This window comes from Charadrius vociferus, unplaced genomic scaffold (assembly GCF_000708025.1).
Source record: "Charadrius vociferus isolate BGI_N301 unplaced genomic scaffold, ASM70802v2 scaffold94, whole genome shotgun sequence".
Taxonomy (NCBI): domain Eukaryota; kingdom Metazoa; phylum Chordata; class Aves; order Charadriiformes; family Charadriidae; genus Charadrius; species Charadrius vociferus.
Window position 1 is genome coordinate 404,612 of NW_009648031.1, and position 14,991 is coordinate 419,602.

General features: G+C 36.3%; 1 protein-coding gene across 1 annotated transcript in view; it reads left to right on the forward strand.

Annotated features, from left to right (window-relative positions):
- The first annotated feature begins 1,390 nt into the window (after positions 1 to 1,390).
- The window catches only part of DMD (dystrophin), a 927,929-nt gene continuing 914,328 nt past the window's right edge, over positions 1,391 to 14,991 (forward strand). Inside the window, exons 1-4 of the mRNA XM_009883534.1 lie at positions 1,391 to 1,477; positions 2,454 to 2,531; positions 5,196 to 5,288; positions 11,801 to 11,973. Of these exons, the coding sequence (XP_009881836.1) occupies positions 11,813 to 11,973 (161 nt within the window). The 5' untranslated portion in view covers positions 1,391 to 1,477; positions 2,454 to 2,531; positions 5,196 to 5,288; positions 11,801 to 11,812. The remainder of the gene's footprint in view (positions 1,478 to 2,453; positions 2,532 to 5,195; positions 5,289 to 11,800; positions 11,974 to 14,991) is intronic.

The following is a 14,991-nucleotide window of genomic DNA, read 5'->3' on the forward strand; positions in this document are numbered from 1 at the left end:
TTTAGCCAATAACACTGAAGTTTGTGCTGTACACTTAAATATATATTGATCGAGGAAAAAATTAGTTTAGCACTGGAAACTGTCCTTAATTCTGTCCTCTGTTTAAGAAATCTTCAGAAGGAATTGATACTTTCTGACAAAACACGTTTTTCATAAAATTCCCAGCTAGCTTTAATGAGTGTTACAGTGAGTACCAGAACAACACTGCTGACAGGAAGGCAAATGTTTTCTGTGTAATATGGATTCGCAATTCTACATTGCTCTGTGTTAAAAATGGAAGGTGTGCAATATAGGTCAGCATGGTGTCAATTCTAGCAAATTAAAATACAGATGCTTCCTCTCAAATCAATCAAAGCATCTATGAAACTTCACAAATTAGAAATAATGTGGACATGTGAAACTACTTGACACTTCACAAAATAATCACTGTTTTTTATTGTGGTTCTCAATAGCTGGTGCACATAAAAGTTGCACAGTGACTACACTATAAAAATTATATTTCTATATTGTTAAAATTTAATGCATTAGTCAAAGCACCAGATCAGAAAATTGGCTTGAATTTTAGACAGAGAAAATGGTCTTTTACTGCTGTGACATGGGGGAAAATCCCAAGTATTTCCTTTTGTCTTTCACTGATGCTATGTACAAAATGTGAATTGTGTTTTAGCCACTTACGGTAATGAGGCCCTGATTCAGTACAATTCCAAGTATGTCCTATTAACATAGATATACTTCTTAGCTCCTCACTAGAATAAACCTGAAACATATCTCTGTGTAATTCCAAGTTTGTTTCTCCCACAGTAAAGAGTGCCTACTAGGCACTTAAACTTGATTTCTATTTCTGGGTGGTTTGATTTTTTTTGTTTGTTTTTCATTTGGCAAATAATTTTTCCTTTGTTTCTCATGAATTGGACCTTAATTGCCAAGGTCAGTTTGTGTTCTAGCTTCATTAGTATTTAGTTCTGGCTTAATTGTTTGAATTAATGGCATGTGTACAAATTATAAATTATTGGATTTGTAGCGGTTTCTCACAAATGATATCAATAGTATAATTTTAAGAGGCAATAAAGGATGTACATTCCTTACCATAAGAAAAGTACTTGAAATAAGGTGGGCACCAATCTCTCTTATGCAGTAGAACCTTGTTAAAAACAGATGTATGTGTAAGAACCCTATTAGTGTAGTCGTAAGATATTTTCCTCCTTTACTTTGCATCACACCTTTCATGCCTAATATTTCATTAAATAGCACAGTGTATTTACACAGGTGGAATACACCTCTTTGCAAGACAGTGGCTTTTACAGCTTTCTGGTCTTATTTTAGCAATTTGATGATTCCTTTTTTTTTAGTGTTCGAACTAAATAAAGTCATCGTTTCATTTCAGTTTGGAAGACGCTACATTGACGATATTTTTAATGATTTTCGAGATGGAAGAAGACTTCTGGAGCTCCTGGAATGCCTTACAGGCCAAAAACTTGTATGTATATATTAACAAGTTTATTGTATATTGAAATCTTGATGTTGTGATTGTTGTAGTAGGTGTTGTTCATTAATTTATGCCATTGATGAGGGCCTGTGGAAACTATGTTTTAGGGAACTGAATATTTTTTACTTTCATTTGCAATTGAGGAAACATTGCAGCTGAGAGCTAGGCTTATATTCAAAATGAAAATGTTCTACTTTGTTGTATGCACTTATGAAGGAAGTGTGGCAAAGAGAAACAAGACTGAGGCAGGGCTCATTTAGATATTTACATTTTAGCTGGAATTCCAAAAGTATTTATCACTAGATGTTTGTGCCAAACACAAGGAATATAATTTAAAGTGTAGAATTAGAATATTTTGCTAATAAATTTCATACTTACAGTCCAGGTATTGAAGTTGTAGATGTCTGAAAAGAGAAAACAGCATGCTCTTATTAACCTGGAAATTCTAAAGTGACATGTCATACATCTTTTTGAATATCCTCTCTTGTTTTCCTGCTTGGACTTAGTGAGCTTGGGATCTTTCTTTGGAACTTTCTCATAAAAAAGCAATGAAGCAGACTGGGAGTTTGAGAATCAAAATCCTGAGAGAGTGTTATTGTAAATAAATATTGAACAACCTAATGCTTATCTTTTTGGTTGTCACAGTAATGTTCCTGAATTGTGCCATGGAGAAGATGACTAATCATAATAAACAAAATGTGGAATTATCTGATTTTATATACATTTCAGTGGTTCATTCACTGAGAAATGTCAAGATACCAAACTACCTTCCAACTGTGGATCCAGTTTGTTTCACAGTTGCCTTTATTTCATATCGGGAAGCTGTGTATGCGTAATGCTAATATTCTCACTGTTGTTATAAACTTATGAACTAGAAAACTATAAGTGTAATATAAGATTTGGGTTACATATAGTGTATTCTAGTTTCTGATTTTGGGCAGTCAAATTTGCTTTATTTTCTTTGTAGGCAAAAGAAAAGGGCTCCACAAGAGTTCATGCTCTGAACAATGTCAACAAAGCACTGCAGGTTTTGCAGAGAAATAATGTAAGTAATCAGCCAGACAGGGTCAGAACATCCTATAGATAGCAGACTTAATGCTTTGTATGTGTTGGATCAAACTCTGGCCTATAGTATACAATTACTGCAGTCAAGGCAGTGTTATTAATGTGACTTGGACACTTTGTCATTCAGCACCAGGATGGAATACATTTCAAAGACTTCAAAATCCACTGCCAGGAAATGTTTGAATAATATATCTATAAAGAATGCTATCTGAAGGCTGATCAACATGCACAATTTTATGGTAATGCATGGTGTTTAAAATACATTTTAAAAGGTTAACTACAAGAAGTCATCCATACCTGGTTAGAAGGTGCTACCTATCAAAATACCTGCTCACAAGCTCTGATGATTATGAAGTCTGAAAAACAGGCTTTTCTACAAGGAGTCTCTTTGGTAAATTTTCATTGATCTCTGTTCTTTATGGTTCATAACATTAAGGAAATGAATCATATCAAAACCACTTCCCGTTCAACTTTGTCAAGATTGACTTTTCAATGATCCTGTGCATCATTTTTCAGTAAATATTCTCATATCTTCCTTATGCAAGCATTCTAATGGACCCATAACTTTAGCAGACATTTTCAGTGGCCTACTAATTATATCATATCTCCTCCTCAAGAATAAATTCAAATAAACCAAAATATTCACTTAAACTTAACAGTAAGATGTGATGGAACAGAGATAATGTATTCTGTGCTGCATATTATATTGGATTTCTTGATAGCTGCAGTAGGTCACTAAATATGCTTGAGTTCAACTGCTGAATAAAGTTATTGATTTTATAAATCTAAGGTAATGCTTATCCATCTGAAGATTTGTGCATAAATGAAAGTGACTTTTTAAGACTGGCATAAAGGCCTCCAGCTTGATTTTTTTTTTTTTTTAAATGGTATTTCTGGTAAATACATAGAAGGCAAAGGTTCTAGTTCTTCAGAAGCCTTAATGTTTGACATCGTTAAAAAAAAAAATCGGCAATACATTATTTCACAGAAAACAAGGAAGTTTTCACTGCACACCTGGGATATGGTTACAAATTTTCATAATAAATGCTTTCAAAAGTATTTATTCAGTACAGATCAGCTAAATCATTAATGTGTTGTTCATTCAGTTTCCAGAACACAACAATAGTCCTTTTCAAATATGGAAAGAAAACAGAGAGTATTCCAATTGAAGAATATAGAAGCAAAAATGTTCTTTTAGAAAGTGAAGTGGTCATTCAGTGGCTATCATATTCATGTATTGAAAACTTTGTAAGCTATAAACAATATGAAAATTAGTATAGTGTGTATATATACTATATCAATTTAGTATAAAACCAAAAGATCTGCCTCTGAAGTAGTTTCCTCAGCCTTCAAAATCATCTCAGTAGTGATTTCTATCAGACTTCAGGAATGCAAAATCAATGGTTCTGAAGCTATTTAAAGCCTGTGACCAATCTAGATTATTCTACTGGTGTGTGCCATCCTTGCTGTGAGGTTCTGCAGTCATCTGGGTGGTAACAGATTGAAAAATGCTGCTGCTTCCAATCAATCCATTTTACAGGTTTTTTTTTTTTTTTTTTTTTCCTATGGAAAGCTGATACTGTTGGGGCAAGGGGTTGCCCCGGTATAGACTCAGGCAATGCTGAGGCAAACTGGGAAGTGTTCCTCTGTTCCAATAAAACAGGTGTAGGTTCTGTGTATTCAGGCTTCCATTTCCAAAAATAGATGGAGGATAACTTCAAATAGCTTCAGAAGTGCAGTAGAGATATGCAGACCGCAGTTTGTGAAGGAATGGGGTACTTTACCATATAAGTAACGGTTCTGACCATGAAAAACTGCATCTATGAAACAGTGAGGATGCAAATTTTAGAGTCATAGTTTCCATCCAGAAGTGCAGGTCTTAGCTTGTGTTGGCTTGCCCTCACGTCTCCAAATTTGGCTTTCTTATTTAAATAGCATAAAAAGTGGGGGAGGGTGAAGGATCATTTCATATGTGGAGGAAAGAATATTCCAGGGTGATAAATGCTGATGCATTATGAAGTTGCAAATGCATAATAGTTATTGGAAACAACATTACTGGACCAACTAATGTGGAAAAGAATTGCTCTGGATCACAATCATTGGTTTCTCTAAATTCTAGAACACATCCTGCCTTACCTTATACAGTGTAGAATTTAAAGCAAAGCAAGTTCGGCTTGAATCTAAATATGTAGAATAATGTCTTGGGTTTGTAGGTTCTTACAGTGTCTAGATGTGTGTGTAGCTTTCAGCAAAGTACATTATATAAGGTAGTATGGAGCATAATACAGGAGTTTTTTCTGTGTTGCCCATCAGTTTTATGATTGGTAATTGTAGAGGCTTAATATAAAAGATTTTTGAGTTATTACTAACTGTTACTTTTAATTGGATGTTTTCACAACATGCTATAACTGGAATAATTGGAGCTAGATCACTGCTTGCTTTTTGTCAGCACATTAATTGTGCCATTTATAAAACATGAGTTGGATGTTTTCTAAACAACAGAAACCAAATAAGATATTTACCCTCGCCCATCTCTCCGTTTGCCTCACCGCAAAGAAAGTTTAATACCAAATGTATCAAAGTAACACCAACATCTTATGCTTGCTATTAATCTTATAAAAATATCTTTTTATTTCTTTAATAGGTCGATTTGGTAAATATTGGGAGCTCAGACATTGTGGATGGAAATCATAAGCTGACCCTTGGTTTGATCTGGAATATAATCCTCCACTGGCAGGTGAGGGGCATTGCTGCTTACTTTCCATGAAGTACCTTTATTCCATTGACCTTTTTTTCCATCGTCATTCAGCTACAACCTAAAACGTGTACATCGACATTGCAAACAATGTCCTAAATCAGCAAGTTTTATGGCAGTCTGTTTGCATATTTATCCAGGATATTAAGAAACTCAAGAAGATAAAATAGGTTTTAGAACATTAGCAGCAGCTCTTTTGACTCTAATTTCACAGTCAGATGTTGCAAGAGAATACATAATACAGCTATTGTAAGAAAAATGGATAGCATAGCCAATGTGGATATATAGTTTTCACAGTCACTTTTCTTTTTAGTACCTTAGAAAGAGTGACTTTTATATTTTAATGAAATAATCACATTTGTTGCTATTCGCTGCTGGCCCATCCTGCCAAGAATTATTTTTAGAACACTAAAAAGGTGCTACTCTGACAATTTATTGAAGCAGATGTGGTTCATTTAGCTTCCTTTCTCTTCAGAGAAAAAGGGGGATTATGATACAGCTCTTGTAAAAACCAACAAGATAGATGAGGACACTTAAGGAAACAAATTCTGAGACTGCAGTAAAATAAAAATTAAAAAAAAAGTAACATCTAGATGCTCCGAGTCTGTGTGTTTATATGAATCTAGGCTAAGAGTCTGTCCATTTGTGTTGGCTCTGTTCCCCAAGCCATAATCTACAAGTTTTTCATTGCATTAGAAGCAAAGATGGTGGGAAACAAAGCCTAAAGGACTTTATATTATAAACTAAACACTCCTATCAAAAATCATGTGTGCATCATTCATTGAAGTCGGGAACATTTTTCTTCTAGTTTTACAGGACATGTTTTAGGGAAAGCAACAGAGAAAAGCTGCAAAGAGTTAAATCACTTCTTCCTCTGTATCCCATTCCAGTATTCCTAGTTGGATTGTTTAATATTGTTCTAAATTACTTATTAAGAGCAGATGGAAACCTAGCTGTGCAACTTCTACCAATAATCCTGGAATCACTGTGTTTTAATTTAGTGAATTATGGACCTGAGATGACTGTTCATGTTCAAATTCATATTTTGATTTCTTCATATTTTATCCTGAATCAAAGTGTTAAAGATGTGCTTTAGTATTAGCTGTGTACTTCCTAATTTTTCTTTCACCTTTTCCCACCATTCCTCTTAAGGCATACTTGCACACACACAGAAGACACACATGTTCTCTGGCATAGTCTGGTGAGGTTTTTGACAACAGGCATGTGGTATTAGAGCACCGATTGCTTGCAGTACATAGGTGATTCGTTTTATGCTTCATCTTGAGCCTAGTAATAACTGTGACAGCAGTTGTGATGGTACCCATGACTTCAGGGGAACTACCCACATTTGAAAAGTCCAGGGATCTTATTTAGAAAGCAGTGGTTAAAGGTGTGACACTTTCTTGTCATAGTCATAATGATTTAGTCCATATTTAGTCTATACTTTGAGTCCTGTGTTTCAGTTCATTCTATTCACGATCTACTGAAAGGAAGTGACCTGCATGTTCTGGGCTTCTCTTTTTATTAAAAATTTTGAAAATAAACTTCTAATTTGGCTAGAATTCAACTTCTGTTTCTTTTCTAAAGAGTAGCAAAATCCTGGTTGGCAAGAAGAAACCATTATTATATAATAACCCTGTTGCTGTTGCATAATGATGAATAGTTAAAAAATATGAAGCCAGATTTGTACATGGGCTTTTCTCTTTTTAAAAAGAAGTCAGGAGCTGTTGGTGTGCTGCCTATTTCCCTTAAAGGAATGGAACAGTTTAAAGTGGATTTGCTTATTTACAGCTCTGTGGAGAAAATCTTTGTTCTTTTCCAGATTTTCTTTCAAGTTTTCAAGTGATTTACATGATCTAGAATACATTCATGATTGTGCTGCCCTGTTTATAGGTTGGTACTATCTTATATATTGGCAGCACTTCTGGTGAAACAAGGCTGTAAGTTTCTTAAGAAAGGGTGCTTCTTCCTGGGGGTACCGTTTTGCCTATCACAGATTCTTCTTGGCACTAAGCAGCTGGGAGTATGACAAGCAATTGTTAAAGATTAAAATATGGACTCAAGGCAGCCAAATATTCTGCAGCCAGGACCACATTAGGACAGAACTGTACTTATATGTGCAAGACTGTCTCTTACAAAAATTTCAGTCTTTTTGTGTAAAAAAAAAAAAGAGATGGTAGAAGAAACGTGCATGAAAGGAATAATGAGGCAGTACCAGTCGGAGTGGATATCAGCAGCCCCATTGAGGAGAATCAGTGGTAGAGGCATTGCAGCAGACAAGATTTGACTCGTTCTTGCCACTCTCATTTCTGTTCAGTAGAAATCTTGTGGCTTTCCATATCCCCTGTGGTGACTGTGTCCTTTCTTATCTAGCCTGTTTTTCAGATTATTATTAAAAGTTTCACTGAAATTGAACCATTGTTCTGAGTTGAGCACCTGCTGCCAAAGCTCTTTACCGTACTGAATCTATCAGAGTTTTGATTTCCTTGAAGCTGCTGCCCTCTTTCTCACAGTTCTGTGATCCCAGCCTTACTGCTGCATTAACATTTAAGTAAAAACAAAATTAAACAATGAATTTCTGAACTGTTACGGTTTGACAAAGACTCTTTAAGTGGAAAAACATTCTATGTTGCAGTGTGTAAGTTCTTTTGCTAGTTTTTTTTAAGAGCAAAACTATTTTCACGTATAGCAAGAAGAAAAACCCTAACAAAAATTTCTCAAAAGGCACAGCCAAAATCCTGACTTTCTTCAGAAAAAATGCAAAATAATAGGTGCATATGTAAGGCAAGTATTTTAGAGCAACGCGCATTTCAACAGTCAGTCTCATTTGGAGGCCTCTTAAAAGCATCAGGTCTCTTGTGTTCTTGTTGCAGAACTATTTTAATTGGAATTACCATTTTATTTTATTTTGAATTGTAATGGTGGAAATTAAATACTAACTGTTTTGTCAATTCACCTTGAATCAATGAGCAAAGAACATCCTTTACTTTGACAGGTGTGTTGAACATCTATGAAAATGTTCTTAAAGGAGTTCTTTAAAATGTGCTTTGAAAGAGTTTAGTGGATTCTAGCTATAAAAAAGTAAGCTATGCAGTCAGAATACCTAAAATATAGCTAGTAAAAAATACTAAGTCATTCTGTGAGAGAGCTTTAAGATCCCTATTTGATCGAGAAAAATGAAAACACCTTGCTTTGAGAATACCTTTTTTAATTCCCTCTTTCTTCCCTCCCTCTCTCCTCAGGGCTGGCATCCTGAAGCCAAGTGCTGGTCTGATAAAGTATTATGTGCCTGAGTGTTGGGTTTAGGTGAAACAGATGTAGTGCAAGCCTGAGACGGTGTTCCTAGTCACTTTACGTGCACATAGCTATGCATGCACAGACCCCAGGATGTGGTCCTACAGCAGGGAGATCAGAGGTCCGCTGCCACCGTGGGCCAGGCCTGGGCGCGCTGCTTTTGGCCGCTTCTCAGTGTGGTGACAAGAACAGCAGTGATCCAATTCTGCTCACAGCTTTCCGTTTGGCAGTTTAACATTTCAGAAGTTATCTGTGGTGGTGCCTGTGTTGCCCTTTCCCCCCTTCTATTCAAAATTGAATCTTTTCTTATTGCCATAGTATAGGTCCATCCCCCAGGAAGAACAGGTATTTCTGTTCTCTGGAAGTTGGAGTTTCCTGCACCTTAAAGCTTTGTTTCCTGCCAGGATATACTGCACTGGGAAGCAGAAGTAACAAAGAAATGAGTGTCAGAGGTCAACTCATCATCTGACAGCAAGAGGCAGAGCTTACCAGACACTTTGAAATGGCTGTAGTTTTTGAGCCTTGATGCTGAGAGAGCTTACTGTCCAAAAGCTCTTCAGAATGACGTGAACGCATCTCTGTGTACTACTCTTTCTGAAGAGTACATTTTAACTAAGAAGGCTTCAAAAACTTCCTTCTAACCTCGATGTCAGCCAGCACCTTTCTGCTCAGACACTGATCTTGCTTCAGGGCCCAGCCGTCCTGTGGGCAGCGTTGGTGCTGCGCCCGCAGCGACGCGATGTAGCGTGGCATGGCACGGCATGGCACAGCATGGCACGGTACTGCGTGGTGCTGCCGAGCTGCTGGGTGGGGTGGGAGGGATGGCAGGTCCCCTCGGGCGCTCGGGAGGTCAAGTTGTAAAAGTGGAGTTTTCTAGCATTTCTTACTGAATAGGAAGTGACCTCAGCCTTCAGGATGAGATCAGAGCCTTTTATTTTGTTATTTTAAATGCCTGCCATTACCTAGGAGATAACAAAAAGTCATAAATTTAGCAGTCTTCACTGCTGTGGAGAAATGCAGGCAAACGAGAGAAAATCTTTATCCATTGTCAGCTTATTAAAAAGATGAGTTTGAAGCTATTTTGTGTTCATTTACTCAAACGTAGCAATAAATGCTAAGCTTTTTGGCCTCATCTCTTTAAATCAAAAGGAAAACTATTTCCTGGATTCTTCTGAATAATTGCCTTCCTGATGGCCCATTCTTTTATTGTTTTTGCCTAGTTTCCTCTGTTTATACATATTGCTCCTTTCTCTTACGTTAAGGTCAATTCAAACACTTGATCTTTTCTATATGTTATGAACTTATATATTTCTAAGTCTTCTGTTTCTGCATTCCTTCACCTATCCTTTTATAAGAGTGTGTGTTGTATTTTTCAAATGTTACGGTTTGCATACAATATACAGATAAATCTGCATTTGCAAATACCAGCACACGATAAAAATCCAAAATGAACAAGGAAACCCTGGCTTGAACAATTCTCCATTACCATAATTTTAAGATTTTCTAGTATTTCATATTGTTTAAGATTGGTGCAAGAGATGCTAATCTCAAAGCTTTTCTTCTTTTTAACACGTGGATTTATGAAAAACAATTTTTTATATTTTGATAGGAGTGAAGGCTTTCTGCCTGGAAATCCAGGTGGCAAATCTCCTGAAATTATGGCAAATCTGCTGAATTATGGAAATTACTTTGACAGCTCTCAATAATGAAGGCACTGAAAATATTAATGAGAAACTCAAAATACCAACACAGATGTATGAAGCAAAACTAAAGAGTTTATTTCCTAATTTTCTTAAACTCTTTACTTTCTGCATCCTTGTTTAGAAATGAAAACAGCTATAAAATGCTGCTATTCTTATTTGACTGAATTTTATATTAATTTTCATTGGTCCAAATAACAATCTCAGACTAAAGTCTGGAATGTGTCCCATGAAATTTAGATATGATCTGTTTCTCCTCCCAACTCAGAAACTAATAACATTTAAAGTTAACTTTATACCTAAGTCTCAAAAGGAAAATTGAAGGCACTGATACTCTTTGGGTAGTATATATACAATAAAATGCTGTCTGTTTTTTTCTACAGTATCACAGTAAATATTTTTTTTTGTTGATTATTCTCTGAGATTACAGCTTCTGCATGGTAACTTATGGTTTTACAATTTCAAAGTGGTCTATCCTTTATCATAAAGTAGCTTCTGCACTGAATGTTGTTTTTTAACTGCTACTGGCTTCAGAGCAATACAAGTGGAGAATTATAATGAAATTATATACTTTGTAAGCGAATAAGCAACAATAAGCAAATTTAGAGTTAAATTATATCTTAGGGAGTATTTTAAAAGAGCTGTAAATCTTTACAAGATACACAGAGAAAACAATGATTTAAAAGGGATTACTTTACAAGATAACCAATTAAGGATTTCTTAATAGAAGTTTTTGGTGCTCTTTCACTAGTAAAGAAGTTGGGGTGAAATATATAATCGACTCCATTATGTCAAACTTCAGGTTATTATTTTTAGAAGCTCTCAGAATTAATGGCTTTTTGTAAAATAATAACTGTAGGATGGTTTGCTTTCTCTAATGAAAGAGGAATATTAACTAATCATTAAAAAATTTTAAAAATGAAATTATAATACAATACTCTCTTAATGTATGCAATGAAATTCACTTTTCATCCAAGAGCATGTATGCAAATATAGTTAGCACGTTCATGTCAAAAACATTACCTACTGTGCACTGAGCAGATTTGTTTTGCCTCGGTGCTTATTTCAACTCTCTTAATGAGAGAAGACTACTTTTAGTCATTTTATCAAGTTTTACTATAAGGTCTCATATTAACTAAGGATATATTTCCAAAGAAAAGAAAACTACAAGGAGAAATTCTTTGAACAAATTCTGTTCCCATAAGTGATGCAAACAAGTGTGCCATCTCTGTTCATGCATGGAAAGCGTCGCATGGCACAGAGATGAATGTACTGAATGCATCATCAATGGTGACCCACAAGTGAATATCAGTTGTCTGTAAGCATTCGGAGTTGACTACTGTCATTATACTGTGACACCAAGTATGTTCTGTAATTACTTAGTTTTTTCTTTAAGGCTTAAATCTAGGCATCTGAGGGGTTTTTTTGGTTAAAAAAAAAAAAAAAAAAGTCAGCTTTTAATGAGTAAGTTCAATCATTGGTGATATTCTTTTATTGCAGGTCAAAGATGTAATGAAAAACATCATGGCTGGACTGCAGCAGACAAACAGTGAAAAGATTCTGCTGAGCTGGGTCCGCCAATCGACTCGTAATTACCCACAGGTCAATGTTATCAATTTCACCAGTAGCTGGTCTGATGGATTGGCTTTCAACGCACTCCTTCACAGTCACAGGTAGGAAAACTAACTTTTCATTATTTCAGTAAGCTTGTAACAGACAGCTGTAACAGGGCTTGAGGATAGTGTATCTCTTATCTGGGGGTTTTAGCTGCTTGCTGCGTGAGTTTTTCAGCGTTATTTTAAATGGCTGCCTGTTCACTTTGACCTGGGTGCTGTGTTCGGTGTTGGGCTAAATCCTCTTGTGGAGGAAGAGGGTCTGCGCTTTTCACAGCACAACCAATTATGCTCAGTTCAGATCCTTTTGTGCAATTTCATTCTATATATCAAGTAGATAGTCTCAAGGAGTATAGGCTTGGAAACTTTTGAGAAGAGCAAGGAGAAGATCCAAAACTAAACCTTCGAGGTTGTCCTAGAGGGAGAAGGAGATTTTCCTTTGGGGATTTAGAGGGGGAATGTGTAGTGTTTGTTGAATGTCTCTGACAGTTGCTGGACTGAAAGTATGGATTTGCCTCAAAAGGACACAGCTGGAGAAGGTAGCCTTTGTTTTCAAAACCTTTCATGTTGATTCCCCTGCTGAATTGACTTTCACCCTCTCTCAGAAGTTTTCTTGTGCTAGTCTATGGTGTATAAAACTCTGTGTTAGAGATTCAGAGTTGATTCTGTGTATTTGGCTTAAGGAAGACATGCAAGCCAATCTGTCTTAAAGTTGTAGTTCTTGTCACTGCTGGTTTTAAAGCAGTTATTTTTTCAATGTGGTAAGTCTCTTGACCTCTCGTCTCCCACTTCTATACCTCTCTGCTAAAGGGGGCTGTCCTGCAAGGTGGTGGTCTGCTCCAAATTATCAGTGAGAGTTGAGTTTTTGAACAGCTAAATGGCTATTTTCTGTTTAGTATGAAACAACAGGGATTTACCAGGTATTAGTACAAGTCAGGCCATATTTTTTTTTAGTTGTATTAAAGGCTTAAAATAAAATAAGGCAAAATACTTCTAAAAGCATAATCTGGGACAATATATGCCTTCCAACTTAGGCAGTGAAGAGCTGCAGATATTTCTGAAATTTTCACTGGCTCCTGAAACTGTCTGATGAAGTCTACTGCTGTTGTAGTCTGAAGACTAACACTGACAGCCATTTACAGCGGCTATACCTTACACCACTGTCCCAGGCATGGTAGGCATCTCTTGCTGTGAGTCCATTTTTTCACCCTGCATATACCTGGGATCCTTGAATAGATCTGACTGACCTAAGGTCCAGGAACTTTCAATTACAAGTGGTCTTTGCTTGTAATGTTAGGAATGAGGCATTATCTTAAGGAAGAATTTATTATACTTAAAATGTCTTTGTGTATATCTTTCACCTGCCTTCAGTATTTATAATCTTAACAGCTGGCTTACGCACAATCCTGCTGTTACTCTGCAGCTGATGCACTTACACCTTCTTGGTGTTGGTGCAAGTGTTTATGCAGGTATTAGGAGAACTGTGTTTGGGGAGCTAAATAAGAGAAGAGCTAAAATGTAGTGACTATGTTACCAGCTTTTGATAACTACTTTATTCATCGGTCATGCATTAAAATGTGGTTTAGTGGTTTTTTTCCAAACACTCCTTAAACTTACTTTTTTTGTTGTCTCCACTGATGATCATTTTTCATTTTAATTTGTTCTGTCTCTCATTTCATAAGTGGTTTCATACTGATGGACCTGAATATAAGAATGTAATTATCCTGTAGAAATCAATGAATCTCTCTCTTTCTAAATATGTAATTCCCTACTTGTAGATGATTTAAAAAAAAAAAAAAAAAAAAAAAAAAAAAAAAAAAAAGCCTTGTGTGGGATACTTTTCTGTCTGCATCACTTACCTTCATGGAAGCTCTGTTACAGTGTGGGAGCTTATGCATAATTTCTGTGGGCATTAATACCTTTTTGTCTTCTTAAAACATTGTCTGTACACAGCGTAATTAAGTGTGAAAATGCTGGTTTTAATTCAAACACCAGGTTGCTTAAGTCACACAGGAATTCTGTGATACAAAAAAGGACTGAGTGATTCCTGCTACTTTTGGTGGTACAGTCCTGCCTCTATTGTATTGAATACAGGTGGGGAAGAAAAAATAGATCCACCTCAAAGGGAAAATACTTTATTTCAAAAATGGCAAAACCCAGTTATGCTGAAATTATATTGGATAACTAATTAGTACTGTATAATCAAAGGCTAAAAGCGGTAGCACTCTATGGCATTGTGACTACCTTGATTTCATTTTCAGCAAATCAGTACAGGAGAAGGCCAAAATGGTGGCACGTCTTTTCACCCAGACACAATATCAGACTGCCTGTTTCCTGATTAGGGTATCTGATACTGAGATATTCCGATTGCATGCTCTACATGACCATTTAATACAATCTGGTGTCTGAAATCAGTAATCAGAAATTCCTTTTTGTGTCTTTCTGTAAGAAGAGCTTCAGAAGTCGGAACAGACACTCTTATTCAAGAGCAATCCCTGTCTGGGAAAGGTAGTTGCCTGCCTAAGCCACATTGGGATGGTCTAGACAAATCTCTAAGTGTCTGTACATCATGCTTGATGCACTGCTGTGTTCAGTTCAGTGAAAAGTTCACCAGTTGTGAACATTTGTTTCCTGCTCACTACAATTTATGCACTTTTTTCAGGTTTTCTAAAAGAGGGCTACAAAACTTAATCTTACTTTTACTCTTCTTGTGTCTGATGCTATAAATCTTGCATAGTTTTCTGCACAGTGAATCTATCTTCAATAGAAGTGAAAAAGAATTACTCCGTGGAAGTCTTGTATCTTGCCCAGTAGTTAATGCACTCGTCTGGGAAATGGCGAGTGTGCATTCAGATTCCCTGAGGCAAATTTGCAAGACTCCAAGACTCACCAGTTGCCTTCTTCTGGACTTTAATCACTAAGTTATTCTGCAAAAGTCTCAGAGGAAGGCCTAATGTTCTCTGAAGCCCTGAGTCAGTCATTTTTAAGATGAACCTCTGTGCTTAGTGTGTCCTTTATATTGATTTTCTATGATGTTGCACTTCATGCTCAATATCCGGGAGCACCGAATTGCCCTTC